The following is a 22776-nucleotide window of genomic DNA, read 5'->3' as shown; positions in this document are numbered from 1 at the left end:
GGTTACCTTGTAATTTTAAGGGCAGGTACCTGTTGCCTGATGCAAAATGATCCGTGAACATACACAAGTATACGTAAAAAGATTGCATGCATGTAAGCATTTTGGCTCACTAGTTGAACGTTGTATCTTATTTGGGGATGATAGCTAGGCACTTTGTAGCGGTTTTAGAAAGGAGAGGAAGGACTAGGTACAAAACAGATTGCTTTCAGGCAAAGGCGGGGTTTCCACCTTTCAATTCATTTTAAATTCTTGTCATGCAAGCAGTAAATGATGTAAATGGGTACTATAACTGTATCTGTAGATACCATGTACATACCAAGTTATAAAGATGGTGCTATTGTTTATTATTGTGTTGGTCACATGTTTTTATGAAGGCTCACGGTGTTTAAAGTAATTTCAATAACAGAAGATTTGCCAAGACAGTAGTCACTAAGACTAAGCCCACATCTATCTCTATTTCTATAAACAGTTATGTGTTCGGCTTATTCAGAAAATGTGAAAATCTAGAGGATTGTTTCCACACCTGTGATGCCATTTTTAGACTTGGTTTCATGTTGGAAAACTCACACATTACAAATTACATCAGCATAATAACTAATATTTGGAAATTTAACACATTTTATAGCCCAGTGTTCAGAATGCTTTCATGTAAAAGTACACGAGGTAAGCTTGAGTACCTTTTAAGAGGCTAATGCTCACTCTAGAAAGCTCATCATGTATGCTTTTGCAAGCAATTTGATTTTTTTTATTGTATCATACACAGCATGCTCTCCAGTGCGAATACCTATATGAAACACACACGCTGCTGCTTGCTGATTAATGTAGAGCTCTCTCTGCAGGGGTTGAAGGATGTTATGAATAGATATATTCTGTGAAGAGAGGCTTGCTGATTTTTGTTCAGTAGTAAAACTAGCAAGGCTAGCAAGAATACACAAATCTGGAACAATATGTGTTTATAGGGTGTTTGAAATCTGTGCTACACAAGGCTAGGGTTTCATACTGCCTATGGATTTGAGGACATGACTAACAGTGACAGTTTTTCATTTTGAGCAATAAGAAATAAACACACAAAGTTTCACTGTGGATAACACATGTTTTACATGCAGAAGGTCCCAGGTTCATCCCTTGGTAGCTAAAAAGATTTCAGAGAATATGGTTCCTGGGAGAGACCTGGCAGACCTTGGAGAGCTGCTGTCAAGCAAATTAGACAGTACTGCCTTTTGAACAGCAGCCCTCCTTGCCATATGACAAGCTACTTTCAAAACCAAGGGGGATTTCCAAAGATAGGTTGTGAAACATCACAGGGGTCTGATAAAAAACAAGAATCAATCCTGGCAGACCTGGCATACCTGAAGTAGGCATTTTTCTACAATGCTGGCATCTTGTAGGAATTGTGGTTGGAGGGGGAAGGCCTAATATAAGGTAATACTGCAGTGTAATATTGGTTCTTCTCTTCGCTCCCAATCAAATACTCCCTGAATTTGTATTATGTTTACCAAGTCCCCCCCCCCTAAGAATTGCTTGTGTCTGTGTTCTTACAGCATTCAAGATAATCTGTTATGCCATAACATAGGCTTTAGTTATTATGAATGAGGTCCAGCGTAGCACCAGCAGATGAGACAGGACTTCCCCTTCTCCCCTGCAGCTCCTGAACCCTTCCAATCTACTCCAGAGTATTCAGAGGAGATTTGAGGTTATTGCAGGATGGAGGATAGGGAAGGAAAATGGTATGTGAACATAGAAAACGATACTTTTGCCTTCTGTTTCGGTATGCCTTGTGGTGGCATTCAGTATGGAGACTAGATTCTGTCTGAAATTCAATCAGTGCTTTAGTTTGGTTTATTTATTATTTTGTAAAATTTATATACTGCTTGATTGGGTTTTGTTTTTTTAAAAAACAAGCCTGAATGCAGTTTCCAAAAAAGATTTCATAAGAATAAAAAGAATAATTCCAAAAGCATAACTGCTTACTGGTATAAAAGTATTTTACTCCTTACCTTAATATGCTGCTTACTGTTGTAGTGTACAGAAAGGGGAGAAATTAGGTACCAGAGTAGATTTGTGGAGGATGCTAAAACAGGTCTCTAATATGCCAAAGGGTCGTATTTTCTTTGGGGCCTTTAAAATGTGTATACAGTTAAGCTGATACAGTACTGAGAAGCTCAGTATAAACTCACTGCTACTAGGGAAAAGCTGGATGCATTGAGAAGAAAAAGACTACCAGGAGTGTGTATTTTTAAAGCACATAGAAATTTCCATCACTCATGAAATACATGGGTTTGATAGATATGCACATGGTAGTATGCCACCCTGTAAATGGATTGATTAGACTAAACGTATGATGCTTAAGCATAACACATGAATTCTTGTTGAAATAATCCTGTATGTTGATTCTAGGAATCACATTATCTGGATATCAGTAGTTGGAATATGTTAAGTATATTAATATAAATCACAATGAAAATGTCTTTTGCTTCCACTGGAATTGTGCTGTGTTCCTTGGGCAAGGTATTTTCTCTGTTCACTGTTGTACTGAGGACACTATCAGTAGAAAACATAATGATGGAGTGCAATTAAACTGACTGTGTCTAGATTAGCAAGATAAGAAATGTCATTCTGAATCAACCCATTTATTCATCAAATCGGATATCTTGCTTTTGGCAGTGGCAAATACTTAAATGCTTCAAAGGAAGTAAGAAAACCCCTTTGTAATGCACCTGGCCAATTGTGCAATTATCTGCTTTCTGCCCGAATGCTCAGTTTATAAAAATAGCTGTTTTACAACTCCCATGGTGCAGAGTAGGCTTCCTGGATTGGTATTGGTATTGATTTTAATTGGTCTTATCTCAGTAAGGCTCAGGTTGGGAAGAAGCACAGAAAAAGAAATCTGATTCCAGGATTTTTATCGTAATAGCAAATATTGTACAGTGATACCTCAGGTTACAGATGCTTCAGGTTACAGATGCTTCAGGTTACAGACTCCTCTAACCCAGAAATAGTACCTCGGGTTAAGAACTTTGCCCCAGGATGAGAACAGAAATCGAGCGGCACAGTGGGAGGCCCCATTAGCTAAAGTGGTACCTCAGGTTTAGAACATTTTCAGGTTAAGAACAGACCTCCGGAACTAGAGGTCTTAACCAGTTCTTAACCAGAGGTACCACTGTAATAGGTTAGATTCTGCTGCAGCCTATTTGCTTCTGGCTGCTACTGCAAATTCTCCCAATCAAGGCAGGTTCAAGTAGGTGATGATGAAACTCAGCTCTAATTGCATTCCATCATGCACGTGGCTTGATTGGCTGTCAGCTGAATGGTTGACCCAATATGATGGAGGGAAATTTGACTCAATTGTTTCAACTACTAGGCATAGAAATGTTCCCTTTGTAGATTTTTCTAACAATAAATCTTGGAGTACTTGTACTCTCCTCATTTTATATTTCTATTGTGGGAGAACTCTTAATGATTTTGATACCCACAAATAAAGTTGGTGTGAAGTGAATAGACTCTCAGTTGCACAACAAAAGATACTGCCAGCATAAGATGTTATCCAGGGGGAAACCATGATGTAAAATTATATTGCAAAGCACAGCACTTTGGAAAAATCTGAGGGAAATGAGTATTAAATTATGGTGAGGGTATTGATGCACATTCAAAATACACAGAAAGATGAGGGGCATGAGATGGGGGAGAGTGACCTTGCTCATTCTTCTTGATGTTTCAGTGGCTTTTGACCATGGTATTATTCTGGAGAGTCTCAAGGAAGTTGAAGTTGGGGGCGCACTGTGGTTCTGCTCCTACCTGGAGTGCCATTTCCAGAGAGTAGTTATGGGAGGCCAGTAACATGGGAGTTGCTGGATCCTGTGAAGACAGAGGTGTTAATTTTTTATAAGTCCAAGAGGTAGGAAGACAGCCTATTGTGGATGGGGTTTCACTGCCTTGGAAGGAGAAGGTTTTTGTACCTTGAGATTACTCATAGATCCAGCATTGTCACTTGAGGCACAGGTGGCTTCAGTGGCTAGGAGTGTCTGTTTCCAGCTGTGGTTGGAAAGAGCAGTATAGATGTGACCCGTATTGCAGCCTTGCACACATGAGCAAAAGAGCAAAGAGCCTTGTGTCCCTCTTCAAAAACTGAAAAAGGAGCGCTTCATGCATGCTTCTGATTTTCTTTCATTTGTGAAAGCAGGGGATACTCTGGTACCACTTTGTTTACCTCCATCACAGAGAGAAGCTATTCAGAATATTAAGCAAAGAGATTAAAGCACACTTGACAGTTTATTTGGCAGAACCAAACAAATTATACATCCCTTTGATAAGGCAGCTGGGAAGACTGCTAGTGGTGATGGAGAGAGAGCTGGAGTCTCTAATGGTATCCTAATTCTTGAACATGACTGTTTTTAAGAAGTAATATTCTTATTTCTCTTCAAATGTCAGCATGTGTTGTTACGATTAGGGGAAAAAATTATCTTCAGCATTGAGAACAAATGCCTGTGTTCTTCCCAACTGAACCGAAACATTTATTGAAATCGGCAGATTGCAAATAGAGGCTAGTCCACTTAGAAGATAAGCTTCTTCTGCTACCAGCTATTACTTTGTCCTTTTAGTGGGTATCTGTGCTGTAAATCTAAATAAGCTTATATTGCAGCTCCACTAAATTAAATCAGAAGGTCCACCATAGATCGAGTTGGAATGTTCCCATAGCAGATGCTCTGTGGACTTTCTTTTACAGCGCTAGAACATGCTTTGTTGGCACTTAGATTGGAATATTCAGCTTTGAAGTTGCAGTCTGGCTGCTACATCTTTTGTAACCATTTTCATGATCAACAATTAGTCAAAAGGGGTGAGGGTGAGGGATAGACACAATTACAAAAATACAAAAGCAGTAATGAGCTCCAAATAATATGTTTGTCTACAGCATGGGTCAGCAAACTAAGGTCTGTGGGACGGATCAGGCCCAATTGCCTTCTAAATCTGGCCCACAGACGGTCCAAGAATCGCCACGTGGATCGCCAGCGCATATGTTCTTTCCCTCCTTCTCCCTCACACGGCGGTGGCGGCGCCACCTCCTCCCTCCCTCCCTCCTTCCTCCTGGCTTCTCCCCATCTTGCCTAGAGGAGGAAGGGGGTTGGGCTTTGTTGGTGCCAGCCCCTCTCCAGAGCCCTTTCGCATGCCGCTCGTTGTCCCCCTGCCACCGCCAGCCCTTGCCACTTGCAAGACACAGGAGCTGCAGTTGGCTGAGTGCCCCTCTCGAATGGCCGCCATTTAAAGTAGCCCTTCTCCAGAGCCCCTTTGCATGCTGCTCATTGTCCCTTGTTCATCCCCCCCCCCCGCTTCAAATATAGTCCGGCCCCCCACAAGGTCTGAGGGACAGTGGACCGGTCCCCTGCTGAAAAAGTTTGAGGACCCCTGATCTACAGTATAAAGCTCTGTTGCACAAAAGAGAAATACAAATCATAAATGTATCCATCTTTATTGGTATCACGTAAAATGTTACAGTATCTTATCACAAACCAATTAACTATGGATTGCAATGAATTAAACTCAAGGAATCCCTGGGTGAAAGAGGTCCTCAGCAGAATAAAATACAACTGCTGTGAAAGCACAGAAACAAGTGCTAAGAGTGTGAGATCAATACTTAGAAGCAACCCATTAAATATTTTTACACAAATTATGTTTTATTCTACTGAGGGCCTCCAGGTGTTCACAGAATTCAGCACAGTACATACCATACTATTCTTGAAATTCCCTTTTGTGATTGTCCTGTGTGTCTTTATTCCAGCCCCCAGTTTAGTGGTTGAAACCCCATTTCATACATTCATCCTGGTATGGCCTTGTACCTGGCCATACCAGGTACTGGTGTGGCGGTGAACCGAAGCCCTCTGTCTTAAGTATATGCAAGTACATTCTTCTCCCCTCAGTAAAAAGCGAGGAAGCAAAAAGAGTGGTGAAATCTATAAGTAAAAATAAAAAATAAAAAAACAGGTCAAAGCTGACTGTCATCCCACTCCATTAGGAGAGCTTTTTGCACGGTTTGGCTGAGAATGTCAAAAAAATGCTCTTCATCAATCCTTCACTCACTCTTCAAGTTGCCAGTTGACAAGGACTTTTCCCTTCAGAGCTGGTACTGACGTTTGTGTTACTTGGCACCTGCTCCTTTGCTGTTTTTGTCTGTTACTTAATATTGTGCCTCTGTGATGGATTGGAACTAGAGTGAGGAGAAAGTGCGGGAGTGAAAGGACAGGACGTTTTCCCTATGCTTTTATGTTGGAAGGAAAATTCGATTCAAGGTTCTGCAGAGAGCTTTGGGAGTAGGTTGCTTCTATGGCAAACCTATGTTGAATTTTCAAAATGCTTTGAGGAGCATCACATTCCATATTTTACCTGTAGCTTTAAATAGCCCTAGGACATGTTCTCATCCTTTAAAAATGATCTTTGGATTTTCCAGAATGCATTTCCCCTTACTTCAGTAACAATTCCCAATGGAGTCCTATTCTTGGGTATTAAAGAGCTGATGATAGCCTCAAAGTTGGCTAAGTCCTACTTGGCAGTACACAGTACTTGTGTAGGAAAGTACAGTTTTTATTATGAATACAGTGGTACCTCGGGTTACAAACACCTCGGGTTACAGACTTCGCTAACCCGGAAGTAGTGCCTTGGGTTAAGAACTTTGCCGCAGGATGAGAACAGAAATTGCACGGCAGCGGCATCAGGAGGCCCCATTAGCTAAAGTGGTACCTCAGGTTAAGAATGGTTTCAGGTTAAGAACGGACCTCTGAAACGAATTAAGTTCTTAACCAGAGGTACCACTGTAATAGGTTAGATTCTGCTGCAGCCTATTTGCTCCTGGCTGCTACTGTTAAGTTTGTAACCAGAGGCATCACTGTAACTTGGGGGGGGGGGCACACGAATGTATCTTCTGGTTCCAAGCATGAGGCATGTGATAGGCCATCTTGCAGAAAAGTTAATTTTAAGATTCTATGTGAATTCTGTCTTGTTTTAATTGATGGGACTTGTATCCTAACCAAGTGGATGAATCTGTTTTTTCATCAAGCTCCTTATTCTGTCCCACCAAATCCACATCTAATGCAATGAAATTATCTTGAAGCCTATTTTTGCTGTTTACAACTTGAGCAATATTTTTACCATAACACTAACTTTTACCCCAGCACATTATAAGCACACCAGCTGCCATCTTCTTAATGCTTCTACCTAGAGTGTTTCTACCACCACGCTCAATTATTATGACTATAGGGGATTCTGCAGTGAATAAAACTGCTAGCACATTTGCAAAGCTATGCATGGTCCAATATAGTTTCAAATTGGATGGAAGACTGTGTGTTCAGATCCCTGCATTGCAGGCAGTTGGACTAGATGACCCTCGGGGTGAGTTCCTTCCAACTCAACAATTCTATGATTCTAAGAATGTTACAAATCTCTTTGGTGTTTCTACATTGGTGTACAAGAACTTTATTTTTATTCGCATTTTACTCCTCTTGCAGTGTGTTTTGAAGTAATCATATAATATGCCTAAATTTACTTCTCAAAATTTTCTGACAATAATGCAAAATTCTTGGGACAGTTTTCTTTTTTTGTCAAAATTGTTCTAGCCAAGTTCAACTCAGTCCATCCACATGTGATTAGTTCCATTGACATAGTGGGCTGATTGTTGGAGGAAAGCATGTATGATCAAACTTTGCTTCTTCAAGATTCTCAGAATAGTTTTTTTGTTCTGTAATCACTTCTAAGGACTGTAACTGTCGAATAACAAAATACATTAATTGGATTGCATTATTTCCTGAAACCTGGCAAGAGATGAAATATTTTCACCACAAGAGGGAGCAGAAGATGCTAATGGTTCTGAAAAAGGGTCTCCCTCTCTCCCCCTCACATCCAAGCCTTTAGGGTGTGTGGAACTAAAAGTAGTGAATGTTTTGCTGTTGCTGGCATAGCTGTTGTTGGCATTATTGTTTAAAAACCTAATCTCCTATGCTGGCCTCTTGGACTCAGGTGCGATTAGCTCTGCTCATTGGCTCGAGGGAGGAACTTGTTGCTTCCTTAGGTGCTCGTGGAAGTGACTTCCGTTTCAACTTCCTGCCTCTAGCTCCAAGCAGCTCTGGAGATATTCTCTGCATTCCTTGCTTAAGACTTCTGGTTACTTGTAACAATCTTCTTTCTTCCTCTATACAGTACTGACTTTCAGGGCCTCTCATGTGATTTCATGTAATCTTATAGTGACTCTCACTTCCCTTCCCTTTCTCCTGGAAGCCCCGCTGCAGAGGGCTCTGGCAGGAGTTCAGCCACCTTTTATTGTTGCCACTGGCCTCACTGTTCATTCCTAACCTCTTTTCCTTTCATGAAGTGTGCATTTGAGGGTTTTCTCCCCGCCCCCTCTTTTGTTTACCACAGATTACCAGTGAAATTTAGCTCTCTTTGCCTGAAAGGGCAGCCTTTACAGCTTTGAGGTGGGTAAAAAAAAAGGGGGGGCTTAAATCTTCCCTAGTGAGTTTTTTTGTTGTTGTTTTTAAAGGAAACACTTGTGGGAATCTGGTGTGGAAAATGTGTGAGAGGTGCCCTGTGTTAAGATACCAAATTTCAGACAACTAAGTCCTAGGGGTTTTGTGTCAAGCCCCTTTAAATTGATTTGAGGGAGGGGCAGACTTAAAGGGATGCTCTATTCTCCTGTAGTTGTGTTTGTAGGCACAGATTTTGTGACATTAGGTAGGTGCCCCTAACTGGTATTGCATATAGAACAACAAGCAAAGTGTTTTGATTTGAAGAGCACACACTGGAAATGTTCATCTGATGGAGCTATACTTACCTCATCCCCAAATCCTTTTGAGTTGCCTAGCTAAGCTGCTTCAGTGATGGAGGGAGCTTGAGAGTGGGAGAAGGACTTCTTGCTCTCCTTTGCATGCCTCTTTCCTTCCTTCTCTGACTCCACCTCTTCCTAAAGGAGGAGGGACTGGTGTTCCCTGCACAGGTACATGATGAGGCTGCCCCCCACCTCCGGGCTCAGCTGCTTCCTGCAACGTTGGCAGATGGCATAGCTGGGCTGTTCTGCCAACTGAAAGTGATCCCAGCCTATGCTCTGCTGGTTGCTCTCACTAATAATACTGCCAGCCTTAGAAGGAGGGGGAACCTACAGCTGCTGCATTTAATTATTACTGCTGCCTGCAGCAATGATGGTGTGTTTGGATTTGTTGAGGGGAGAACTCAAACAGCAAGTGCTGCTGCCAAGACATTTCCATTGCCTGAATTCTGCCCCAACTCCACATACGTGGATCATAATTAGACACACCATGTATTATTTGCAATAGTAATGTAGTAGTAATGTAGTAATGTTGTAGTAACTATGTAGTAATGTTGTTGATGAATGACAAAAATGTGTGTTGTGTTGCAATTTGCTGTTTACAACAGTTGAGTGCTTGTGCACACAATAATTGTTCTGTAGCCAGCAACTGACTGTTTCTTGCAAATGGTTCCCTGCCCTACTAACAAGTATTAGCAGAATCATCTCCACAGTGCTGAGTAAATTATCATCTGTTATTGCAAAAGTGTAAAGGTGACATACATTGAAGCTCTAATTATCACTGACTGTAATTTCTGCATCTCATTGCATTCAACTCTCACCTTAATACCCCCCCTTTTTTATACCTGCCAAGTTTTCACTTCATGCATCTAATGAATATGGCTTGCATTTGAGTCCTCAAAAGCTTATGCCATAATAATTTTGTTATTATTTACAGTGTCACAAGAAAGTACTTGTGTGTGAGCAGCAAGACACTATGGCCTGGCTATAAATTAAATAAAAATAATTTGGGACAGACTAAGAGTTTTGTGTATAATACAATGCAGCTACCTATGAACATATAATTATAAATGAGCCTCTTACATCTATACCTTAAGTATGTATGCAAACTCAATGAGAGATGTGAGCTTGCTTTTGCCGGGTAATCTCATGTATATTAGGTCTGATTTGAGACAAACTCTCATCTCCTCATCAGCACAAAGAAGCCTTTCTCTTTTCTGATCATATCTTTCAGAGTTAAAAATCCCTGTTCACAACGAAATAGTTGTGGAGTACTGTAGAAGAATAGCCAATGCTCTTGAAGAGAGGTGTGGATGCTGCTTCTGGCTGTAGAAATATTTTGATACTGTATTGAAATGTTTAAATGTTTATTTGATTGTCATTGAATCTTCCCACCACACTTAGCATCCTCTCCTGACGCAACTGTGTGGCACGCCACACCCTTTGAGAACCACTGTGCTAGTAAATCAAGTTGTGCTTTAATAAATTTTGAGAAATGCTGCCCTGGCCTGATTCTGTGCTTCCTATCTTTTTGTTTTGTGGTGATGGATTTAAAGGACCAGTGCTGACATAATGTTTCTTGTCCCAAGCTAGTTTCAAATTCTGCTTAAGATCAAACACTGGTAAGGCATTAGCCATGGCCAGTTGGCAGCAGCATGGCTTCTGGGTACCAGTTGCTGGAAACTGCAGGAAGGGCAAGTGGTTTTGTGCTCGGGTCCTGCTTATGGGTTTCCCACAGGCATCTGGTTGGCCATGGTGGGAACAGGATGCTGAACTAGATGGGCCATTGGCCTCATCCAGAGGGGCTCTTCTTATGCCAAGGCTTGTGCCAATGTACTCCTTAGCTGGGAAAATTTGCACCAGACACAGGAGAGAGCACATAATATTTCAACTTGCCCATGATCCCTTAACTGGTAAAGAAGCTGATTGTCTTCTGCTCCAGTCCTGATTGAGGCTTTCATTATGTGAGGGTGTGTAAGTGTTTTTGTGTTCATGTTTATAGACAGCACAGTCTCATTTGTGCTTCTTGTCGCTTGCCATTTCTTTTGTTACAAAAGCTTTTCTTCCCCAGTGTGTTTCTGCCGTTCCTTGAAAGTAACAAAATAGGCTTACAAAGGCTAGAACATGTTGATAAGAATGCATATTTCTTTCCTTGCACAATGGAAATTCTGTCTTCAAAACAGTAAAGCAGGGTGAACTGCCAGCAGTTGTGGAAATGAAGTTTTTTCTTTTCTTTTGCAATAACATAAACACTTGGGACAAATGTTGTTTAGTCAAAGTCGCTTGACAAATATACAATTTTGTAGTCATAGGGGTGAGATGGTATTTCATTCTTTATCCCTTTTAAATCTTGGTCACCTGTAAAAGTTGTGATTATGCGTGCCTGTTCTTCAGAAGCAAATTTTAAGAACAGACTATAAAAACAGATCTGTTGGAAGTATATTGGATGTAATCCATTAAAAACTGAGCTGATCAGAAGTGCTGATGTGAGAGCAAATATAGTATTGGTAGATTTACTAACTTGCTAAATTTAAGTGTTAAGTGCTTAGCTTTTTGAGGAGGAAATAAGCATTAAGAGATCAGGAATCAGTTTCTCATTTTCCCCAAGCAAGCAAGGAATAGCATGTTTGTAAGGAGCAAAGCATAAGACCTGGATCACTGTGGGGATGCTTTAATTCATGGATACCAAAACACTACTTTCTCTAAGTGATCTTACAGCTAAAATCCAACCATATGAGGGTGAATAAAATAAACTAATCTGCTGTTTAGAATAGATGTTTCATGGGGTCTAAGCTAAATGTAATTGGGGCCTTTGCTGGGAAAAGGAAATGGGGAATGTTTGTCTTGGGTGAAGTGTGTGTGTGTGTGTGTGTGTGTGTGTGTGTGTGTGTGTGTGTTTTCTCATCTTCAGAATGCCTCTTGTTACACAACTTGAGAGAACAGTGCTGATGATTCTGAGGTTCAGTAATTTTTCAGAAGCAGTGTGACATCACTCTTGTATCGGTTTTCTAGCTAGCAACTCTCAGAGCCAGGATGCTTTTTCTTGGTGGCAGGGCTGTGCACAGCTCATTGGGGAGCAGCTTCAAGACAAAAGGGTTGTGCCTCGTATTTTTCCAAGTGCTGTTTGCATTGAGGCTTTGGTGAAGAATGAATTTCTCTGAAGGCTGGTAAGTGATTGTGTATTTTCTTTTACAAGTGGATAATTTCTTTTGGTAAACTAAGCCACTTTTAAACATGCACAGTTTAAAGTACATTTGCTTCACATTAGATCTGGAGAAAGAGCATGTGGGTTTGGTTTTTTTGGTAAGCTTTACTCATCTAATTTCCATTATCATTAATTGTGCATAACAGGAAAGATTTTATTTAAAAAAAAAACAGCTGTGTGGTTGTTAAAAATATTGCAAGCTGGAGAATAAATTGCATGCTGCATGTAAAATAAATAAATAAAATTTTGAAATAGCTTAGACATAAGCAAGTTTAGAAAACAAACTCGTCAGATTCCTTTGTTTGTCCTGTTTATAGGTTGAGGAAGAGAAAAGTGATAAAACACTCAAAAGTTCCATAGAAATTATTAATGGGGACTTGCAACATTTTCTGTAGATTGTCCAGTTCATGGCTGTTGTTCTGCATTGAAGAATTCACATGGAAAAGGCAGGGAATTCTGTTTTGGCAATATGCATTGTGAAGCTGTTGTTGGAATTGATTCTGTGAATGTTACTTGAAAAGCAGGGCATATCTTCCTCCATTTAAGTAGTGAAGAAAATGATATTTGTTCTAAGTGAAGGCATAGAATCAATACAACTGTGGAAGTTGGGGATGTTAAGACTCTTCAGAAGATCTTGCATCAGCCCCTATCCATCTAACTGTGAGGAGCTTATGTCATCCATAACAGATGCTTGTTTATTTTTACAACGTCTAGAGAGGCTTTGGTTTCTCTCTCTTACTTATTTTTAAAATTGTGCATGTGTTTAGAATCTCTTTCTAAAATTTTAAGCTTAGTTTTTGAGCTGCAGTGCTAGTGTTTTATCACTTGCCTGAAGCAATTAGCATAGTAATCATTAATGTTAAATAACTTTTTTTTTACCTATCTAGAGGTTGTGATGCAAGAAAAATACTGCTCATGGAAATTGAATATGCACTTTTGAATGAGAAATGCCCACACAATTGTCTGATTTGTGGGCATTAAAGATCAGAATTGCATGTATGAACTTGCGTTCCATTTATAAACTGCTCTCTTCCCTCCCTAGCATCACTGAAAAGATCAGAAACATTGCGTTTTTTACTAGTGAGAAAAATCTTTGTGAGAGAGGTAGTTTTAATTATAATCACCAGAGCAGTTGTTCATTCAAAATCCTACCATGTCAAATCTGGTTTTTGTGCAGATAAAGTTCTACAATTATTTATGAACATATAAATAGATATCACCTCTAGTGAATCCTGGAATTTATTACAATAAGGATGTTAGGACTTCATGGATATATATAATATTAAGCCTATCTAATCCAACTTTTCTGGGGTTCCTGTAGTGTAAAGCCCCTAATCTCAGCAAATGATAGATATCTATTTCTGGCAGGGGAGAGGCTGTGCCTGGAATTCAGATGGATTGATTTATTCTATTTTTGTACCAAGCAGCTCTTTGCTCTCAAAGCTAGAATAGAGTCATTATTTTCTAAAAATGCTTTTACTTCATTTTGCAGTATGTAATAAACAAGAACTGTTACAAACACCTTGACTGTCTTTGTATTATTCACAATTAAGAGCATTCAGGCTATCATGAATGGAAGGAAAAGACATTGTCACACATAACATACAAGACTATACTGTAATCAAGGAGATCTCTCCAAAGTCCACCAAGACCTAAGTTGCTATTTGGCACAATAACACTTTTTTTGTTTTTATTTTTGGTACTGTAAACTCAGTGGATGCTATTCAACAAAATCGAAGAGCGGACTTAAATGGGTCTCTTCAGACTAAGATTTTTTGAATACCACCCAGAATACTGAAAGTTCTTCTGTAGCGGGAACTTCATGAAATTCTGTAATTTATTTATTTTTAAAATACATTGTGATTAAGTCATTTGTTGACCAGAGCACTTTCTTTGGCTTCTTGGAATGCCTTGCTTTATGCTTAGTATTATACTTGAATATATGGATTGTTTTAGCCTAGCCCAGTAAGGCTTCTAATGCAAACGTTTTCCATAGGATGGTCAGGTCTTTGTGATGCTTAGCTCCTATGGATGATGAAATGTTTCTGTAGGGACAAGGGCAATTCTGTAGCAGCTTGGGAGCCATGGTGGTTGGTTTTGGAAAGGGGATAAATAGTTGACTTGATTCTAGAGCTCCCTTGTAAGGCACTTCCACTCATGTAAGGTGGTTCCCCAAATTTCTACCACTTGCCCCCTCCAGTTACAATCATTCACAACATACCCCATACCATTCTATACCCCCTCAACCTTTAGGAACAGCTTTCTTGGGGGGAGGGCATGGGACTGGAGAGGCAGAAAAGCCCTATTTTGCAAGTTCTGTTTGCATATCTCTTGAATTATTGATTATATCAAGGATGTAATTTTCAAACATCACTTGAATTCAAGCTGTGATAAAGAACATTAAGCCAAGGATGTCCTTGTTTGTTCATTTAAGTATTACATGAGTAGATCATTGTTGTTTTTAAGCAACAATGTAAGTAAACGAGCACATTTCTCCATTCCAAATTCAGGGGCAAGCAGTATGTCTCACTTAGGAATCTAGGAAGCTGTCCTACATCAAGTCAGCCCCTTGGTCCATATCGATTAGTATTGTCCATACTGACTAGCAGCAGTTATGCAGAGTATATTTAACATTAGTATGTTTGAAATGGTCTATTTTATTCAATATAGCCAAGCATTCTCTAACTGGGTTCAAAAGTATTGAAGAATCTTGGGGTATGTAAATGCAATTACAGTGGTACCTCGGGTTACATACGCTTCAGGTTACAAACTCTGTTAACCCAGAAACAGTGCTTCAGGTTAAGAACTGTGCTTCAGGATAAGAACAGAAATCGGGCTCTGGCGGCGCGGCGGCAGTGGGAGGCCCCATTAGCTAAAGTGGTACTTCAGGTTAAGAACAGACCTCCGGAACGAATTAAGTACTTAACCTGAGGTACCACTTTACCTAATATCCTTATCTTTCATAATAACTCTGTGAGGTAGATTAGGCTGAAAGTTGCAAAGTGACACCCTTCACCTTCATGACCACCCAGGGATTTGAACCCAGGGACACCTATCCAAGATCAGCACTATGCAGTACACCACATTGATGAACCATAACATTCTTATTTTTTATTATACATGCAATAAAGGGATAACTGCATCATCTGCATGGGGGGTGGGGAAATCTCTCTTAAATTGATCCCATCTGGGAAGATGGACTGCATTCCACCCTGTACTTTGTCAAACATTTATGCCTCTGTCAAATCAGTGCAGTTGTATTTGCGATATCCTGGTGCAAATAATTTATGTTTATTGTGAGTGAACTATCCAAGTCCACTTGGGTCGCTACAGCTATCTGCCATTGTAACCTCAGAAGTAAGTTATAAGCCAGTAGTTGATCTGCCTGCTAGTAAGTAGCTTTGGTCCTTCCAGCATACAGTTAGCTCTTTCACATCTCCCACTGGCAGAACAGTGACAGTGGAGCTCATCAATCAACACCTAAAGATTATACTTACTGTAGCAATGCTAATAATGTAGGTGGCACTGAAACACCTGAGCTATAAATGTTCATAGAGAGAAGTGTTGGCATGTCCTGAGCTACTTAATTCCAAAGGTTACACTGCCGCAGACGTTACAATGAATAGAATGACAGGTGGTTATTCAGAATTTAGTTTGAAGGACCACAGTGTGTGAAAGCGGAAATTGAATTGTATGAATTATGTAGATTTGAGAAACTACACACATAACTTAGCCCAAATCCATAAAATGTTTAAGCTTTGTCTAATAACTAGAGTTGAGCTGAAATAGTTTTTGGCTTTGTGCTTACTTTTATTATTGTTGAACGCCCTCAGTGTTCCTGTGCACTTTTTATTACCCTCTAGAAATATTTGTCTTATTTTCATCCAAGATTTGGACACTAGAAAGTGTGCACATCACAACCCCAAAGGGGTTTTATGGGGGGGGGGCGGGAATTAGGCTCCAGGGTGCTACGCTATTCCCCAGAGGGCAGCCCAGAGAAGCTCAGGAGCCCTGGGAGTCAAGGAGCTGTGTAATTCCTGAGTTTACTTAACATGATTGGAGAGAACCACCCCAGCTGAACTGAACTAAAGTTTTGGCAGTGTCCCTTACTTTTTATACTCTGTGGGGTGGAGCTGTAGACCAGGCCTAAGAGCAGTGAAAACACTGGGAATTTGAGTGCAAAAATTGCTGACAAACTTTCATGCCAAAGGAGGGGCACATCGAACCATGCATATACTCCTCTTTCCTTGAACTTGTAAAATGGTAACCAAAGTATGAGTAGAAATTATGGTGAACTATAGAAAAGAATGGCTAATTAGAGGCTAAAATACTGTATTTTTTGCTCTATAAGACTCACTTTTTCCCTCCTAAAAAGTAAGGGGAAATGTGTGTGCGTCTTATGGAGCGAATGTAGGCTGCGCAGCTATCCCAGAAGCCAGAACAGCAAGAGGGATTGCTGCTTTCACTGTGCAGCGATCCCTCTTGCTGTTCTGGCTTCTGAGATTCAGAATATTTTTTTTCTTGCTTTCCTCCTCCAAAAACTAGGTGCGTCTTGTGGTCTGGTGCGTCTTATAGAGCAAAAAATACGGTAGATCTTTTCCAACTAGTCAGGGAAATGTGGCCTAAACAAATAGGGAACCCTGAACAGATCTTAAGATCTGTCAGCGTTTATATACTGGTTAAAAGATGAGTTTACAATGTAGAACTGTTTGCTGTGAATTGCCTTGTAGTACCCAAATACAACTTTATTGTGATGAGAATAAGTCATGAGTGGTAATTACTATTGCTGCTAAAATATTTGATGCTCTGCAAGAACAGATTTCAGTCATAAATTCCAAGAAAAGAAAAGAAAAACACATGCAGCCTATAATCTTAAAGGAGAAGAATGAGAATGAAGTTCACTCGTTTTCTGAAGCTGTTTCAAATTTTCTGTGGGAGTGAGTGCTTGTGCGTATATTAGTCTAGTGGCAAAGGAGAAGTGAGTAATGCAGCATATGGCAAGATGCAATTAATTTGAACAGTTACATGCAAATTACTAATTACTTGGTATTCAGTTAAAAAAGAAATTTCAGCAGAAAATAAGTCAGCATTCAGTTAACAGATCAGTTTTCATTACACAGTGCATATAATCATTATTAGAGAAAGAATAGTGAAACAGAAGACCAACAACTCTATATCACACTCATGTAATGTTTTAGGTGCATTTTTGATAAAAGGATACTGCTCTGGACATTTTTATTTCCAAATAATGACACTTTTTCAATTCCAAGTGTATACTAGTGTAAGCGGTGTTTCCGTGTGCTCTGGCACTCGTCATGGTCCTCCGTGCGCTGGTAGCGGTTTAGTCATGTTGGCCCCATGACCTGGAAAGCTGTCTGTGGATAAACGCTGGCTCCCCCTGCCTGAAGCAAGATGAGTGCCACACCCCGTAGTCGCCTTTGACTGGACTTAACCATTCAGGGGTCCTTTACCTTTTAACCCCCCCCCCTTTTTTTTACTAGGCTTGTACCAAAGCACCTTGATTGGGAGGGAAAGCTGGGGATGGTGACACTGATTCAAGGTGACTAAATTGGCAGCTGAAATCAGAGCTTTGTTTCTTTTTGTGGACGAAAAAGCAATAGTGCTCTGGCAGTGCAGATCATTGCATTTTTTAGTGCTGATTCCACCCCCACCCTCTTTGCTGGTTCCAGCTTCTTAAAAGTCATCTCCCAGGAAAAATCTACCCTGTTGCCTCAAGGGTCCTTTGTGATGGTAGGAATTTCACCCACCAGTCATTTCCAGGGGTACAGTCTTCATTGCAAGTCAACCAAGGCTGTGTGCGTCCTCATGATTAGCTTAAAAGAGGATTAAACAAATTCACAGAGGATAAGGCTATCAGTGGCTACTAGCCTTGATGGCTGTGTTCTGCTTTCACTGTTGGGAACAGTTTGCTTCTGAATACTAGTTACTTATGGGAGGGGAGGTTGCAGCCTCCGCCTGCCCCTCCATGATAAGGGTATGCTGTTAAAGGAATTGGGGGCTTGGTTCCTGTCTGAAGCCTGGGTGTAGGCTAGGGTCATAGCACGACCCCAACGGGGACCCGCGGGGTACCCTAATTTCACATATGTCATTGGGCTCCCCCCATCTGGTGGTTTACCCTTAGTAGACTCCCTGTAGACAGGCAGGAGTCAAGATATAGCCTGGTTTCACCCAATGCCTAAGCCAAACTGCTCACCTCTGTAACCAATAAACTTGTGGCCTATTTTACCCCACTAATCTAAAATATTCGTGTTTGTGTGTTTATTACCTAAGGGAAATGTGGGGCCTGGGGTCTCAGCACGCAACTAGTTACTGGAAACTACAGGAGGGGAAAGTGCTGTTGTGCTCAGGTCCTGCTTGCAGGCTTTCCATGGGTTTCTCATTGGCCACTGTGTGAGCAGGATGCTGGACTCGATGGGCCACTTGTCTGATCCAGAAGCACTCTGCACATATTTTTACTTTATATAAAATCAGGTGTGCATATTTACATAATTTATGCATGTCTCAGAACTTTGATTTTGTTTTGTTTTTTAGTGCTGAGCATATGATGCACTCCTGCAAGATTGCTTACACAGCATATTCATGGGTTCAGTTGAAAATGTGAGAATCAGCTTTGAGTATTGATAACTTCCAGCAGTTCTGTATTTCATGCTGTATTTCATACCCAAACCTCTAAACCATGTTACCCAGCATGGTGTCCTCCAGATGTTCTGAGAAATAGCTTCCACCATCCCTAGCCAGCATCGCCAAAGCTCTCATCCATGAATTTGTGATGAGTAGGGGAGAGATTGGAATAGCTGCAACATCAGCTTGCCCCTCTGGTCACACTCCTTGTGCATGCATTGCAGCCCCTTTCATGAAGTCTACTTAAGCGTCAAGTAAATGATCTTGCTTAGTGTCTTTGATATGTAAAAACAGAAACCAAACAAATCATTAATTTCATAATTGCTCCCATTTCTCTAAAAAAAAATGTAGTGCAAAAGGCATTTGAGCTACATTATTAGAGGTTTAGAAGGGACGCGGGTGGCGCTGTGGGTTAAAGCCTCAGCGCCTAGGGCTTGCCGATCGTCAGGTCGGCGGTTCGAATCCCCGCGGCAGGGTGCGCTCCCGCTGCTCGGTCCCAGCGCCTGCCAACCTAGCAGTTCGAAAGCACCCCTGGGTGCAAGTAGATAAATAGGTACCGCTTACCAGCGGGAAGGTAAACGGCGTTCCGTGTGCTGCGCTGGCTCGCCAGATGCAGCTTTGTCACGCTGGCCACGTGACCCAGAAGTGTCTCCGGACAGCGCTGGCCCCCGGCCAATAGATGTGAGATGGGCGCACAAACCCCAGAGTCTGTCAAGACTGGCCCGTTCGGGCAGGGGTACCTTTACCTTTACCTTTACTATTAGAGGTTTAGAATGATACTTCTAAACATTTTCTTTTATTATAAACATACATTTTAATTTTTATAGCAAGCAATTCATATGAAAGCTTGTTCAAGAAGTACATGAATTAAAAAACGAAACTTTTTTTATTGGTGATTTTGCAAGCTAGTAGAAATGTATTGCAATTATTCAGGCTTGGAATTTGGTTTAGAAGCTCAAATTCTATATCCCTTCTTCTCTTTGTGTCCATATATTTTTGCAAAGTAATGAATTCTGTAATTGCTATCTTCAGTGCTGGTTCCTATTTTGGTAAATACATGGTATACGTTCTTATTATAAAATACTTGGAATGGCATGGTGCAGTTAAAGGTTTACAGATGTGGGGGGCCATGCCTATGTGGAATTGTGAAAACACAGAATGGTTAAACACTTGCTGCTGGCAGGAATACCAATCTCTCTGGGTTTCAGTTTACTGTTGACCACAGTATTTTGGCTGGGGGATAAGAGACTGATGTGCTTCATATGACGTCATCCAAAGTCTTAATAGTGCTCTGAAATAGCCCAAAAAAACTAGATAAATGTTGTAATTTTGAAGCAAACTTTAAAAGTAAGATTTAAGTTTAAGAGTTCTATAAAAATGAGTAATGACTTGTTACCTGGATGACCTTGTAATAAGCAACTTTTAGGCAGCTTTCCTTGACAATTCAGTCTCTTGAAATACCTGAGTGAATCTAAGTGATTCTGAACTCGTAGCAGTTAATCTCCCATCTGGGTTATGTCTGCCATTTTCCTTCCTTCCTTCTAACTCTTTGTCCCCTTTTGGATCTTGTTGGCAGAGCAGTATGGGAGCTGGCTTTTAGGAACTAGAAGAGTGGTTAAATCTAGTATCATTTCTTCCGGAGTCACCATGATGAAATTATTTGTTTACATCAGTAATTGCAGTTATTAGCTAATTAATTTTCCCACGCATGTATACTTTGTGAAATGACAGTAAAGAAAGACGTATTTTCACATACAGTGGTACCTTGGTTTATGAACTTAATCCGTTCTGGAAGTCCGTTCTTAAACCAAAGTGTTCTTAAACCAAGGCGTGCTTTCCCATAGCAGCGGGGGACTCAATTTACAAATGGAACACACTCAACAGGAAGTGGAACATGTTCTGCTTCCAAGACAAAGTTCACAAACAAAAACACCTAGTTCTGGGTTTGCAGCATTCTTAATCCAAGTTGTTCATAAACTAAGCTGTTCTTAAACCAAGGTGCCACTGTAAATTGCTTTCTCTCTCTCTCTTTGTAGGGTGATTCAAAATACAAATTAAGTAGTGGAATGTGTTGCTTTCCATAGGCTAGTAGTGGAAAGGATTGATAATCTAAAATGTGCTAGATAATTTCTCAACATTACAAATGCTTGCAGTAACTTCTGTTAATTTTCTTTCCTGTCCTATCCTCACTGGTGCTTTGTTAGAGCTCTTTTAAATTCATTTTGTGTGTTTTTAGTTATTAAGAGCCCAATCTCAGTAGGGCAATAGATGTGAAAACTAATGCCTTCATTTGTGCCCAGACCACCAGGAACAATTTATTTATTTATTTATTTAGTAAAATTTATACAAATTGTATAATTGATTTTGTAAAAAATCTCAAAACCATTGCAAATGCTGGAGAACTGCTATATATAGAGAAAAGAAAAATCAGGCTACGTATGAATTGCATTTCCACTGAAGTAGTACATCTAAAAATTAATGTAATTCCTGTCTCATTAATGAATAAAACAGTGCAACATTTTCACTTTGGCTGAGAAAATGTGACCTTCTGTGACTAACATATTGCAACTGATGTAGAGTGGATGAGTCTGCACTAATGCTGGCAGATTTTCAAGTAATTAACAAACTGTTGAGTTTCTAGCAAACACTCCTCTATTAAAGAGATCCTGAGATACAGAATATACTGTTTTTCAGTTTGCTTCTGGTCTGAGCAAACAAGGGTGTAATCCATCACACCTTCCCAAAACAAGGATGAAAATACAGTAAGCTGGAGAGTAAACTATGCTGAATTTTTAAATTTAACATTGTTGGCCAATCATGGTAAAGAGAATATTTTCAGAGACAGATGATGTTGCTCTGCTTAGCCAGTGAAAGAAATGCTGAAGATGGTTTTTTGTTTTTGTTTTTTGTATGTTTTGAGACTGGGAAAGCTATATTCCAAAAGAGGTTGCAAGTGGATCCAAAAACAGTTGCACTATTTATAAAGTTAATTAGTTGACATTAGATTTTACTATGTAAACCAACTGTGTTCTTCTGTATGTGTGATAAAACAGACAACATAAGAAAAAGCTAACAAAAGATTTTTTTCTTTAATGCCTCTCAGATTTCAAAAACATTTTTTTATTAAAAATGTCACTGTCCCAAGGAATGTATTTCTCAGATTTGCACTGTGCTGGTTATAGTCCCCAGGAAAATTACTAGGAACAAGGATTGGGGTATATGTTTGTTTAGTTGTGTTCAACTCCATTTATAGCAGGCAAGTAAGTAAGTAAGTAGTCCTGAGTGCATTTAGAACTGTAATGTCCCTTAATATTCTGAAAAGAGTTGTCATCATGAATCAAATTTAAGCACCCCCTCCTCCAGTTAAATAAGGCAGGAGATACCTTTGCTCCTTACTTCCCCAACTTGAACTGCTCAGTGTTATTGCTAGCCATTACTAAACAGCTGCTTCAGGCCACTTCCAATGTGGGTGAATTTCAGTGGGAAGTGAAGTGATTTGTGCAAGAGCCAGATGGTCTCTTACAAGCTTAAAACAATTATCCCTTGGCATCATCCAGAGAATGAGGCAAGGCCTGAAATTATTTGAGTTTGGGACAATGTAGAGCATGTGTCCCCAAGCCAAACAAAGCTTCCGTCTAAGAATATAAATTCAGTCTTGCCAATCACCATGACCCTCCAGAAGCAGAATTTAGAAACCCATCTAAGTAAGAATTAGTAATTCAGGTTCTCTGTTTAGTAGCTGATTAAGATCTTGATTATTCACTGAAGCCAAATGGTACTTAACCTTTTGGAACAGCTGCAGTAATAGCAAAGGGTCAACAGACAGTTGGGCTCATGTTTGCTTTTTACTGCTCTGCTGTGGTTCCAGGTATTCACATTGTGAGAGTCATTTTCCCATTAAAAACCCATAATTAAGACTAAATTTTATAACGTGATTCGTCCTGCTTATTTTCAAAGATGTTCAAGGAACTAAGAAAATGGTTGCCAAACTATGTACTTCCACAGTCCTTAAAGTTGGACAGCCTGTCTTATTTTCTTACATCTCAAGATGCCTTTGAGAGGCACCACACAATGTTCTGAGATACATTTTTTAAAGCATCATTGACACTGGAATATCTCCAGTCTT

At 40.1% G+C, this 22776-nt stretch overlaps 1 protein-coding gene and 1 long non-coding RNA gene across 24 annotated transcripts in view; one reads left to right on the top strand and one right to left on the bottom strand.

Annotated features, from left to right (window-relative positions):
* PLEKHA5 (pleckstrin homology domain containing A5) overlaps nt 1–22776 on the top strand; it is a 191651-nt gene that overhangs the window by 90220 nt on the left and 78655 nt on the right. The window contains exon 1 of one of the 23 annotated variants that reach the window (XM_081209795.1): nt 11844–11970. The exons of the other annotated variants lie outside the window; for them this stretch is intronic. Coding sequence (XP_081065921.1) covers nt 11951–11970 — 20 coding nt within the window. The 5' untranslated portion in view covers nt 11844–11950. Of the gene's footprint in view, nt 1–11843; nt 11971–22776 lie in introns of those variants that run through there. 23 annotated transcript variants of the gene reach the window in all.
* Nucleotides 5449–8906, bottom strand: LOC308595937. The gene is made up of 2 exons (XR_014012235.1): nt 8813–8906; nt 5449–5945 (listed from the first exon to the last, which is right to left on the bottom strand). It is a non-coding gene; the product is annotated as an uncharacterized lncRNA (long non-coding RNA).

The sequence above is a fragment of the Podarcis bocagei genome, assembly GCF_964188305.1.
Source record: "Podarcis bocagei genome assembly, chromosome: 10".
Lineage (NCBI taxonomy): Eukaryota > Metazoa > Chordata > Lepidosauria > Squamata > Lacertidae > Podarcis > Podarcis bocagei.
This window is presented reverse-complemented; position numbering and strand designations above follow the sequence as displayed.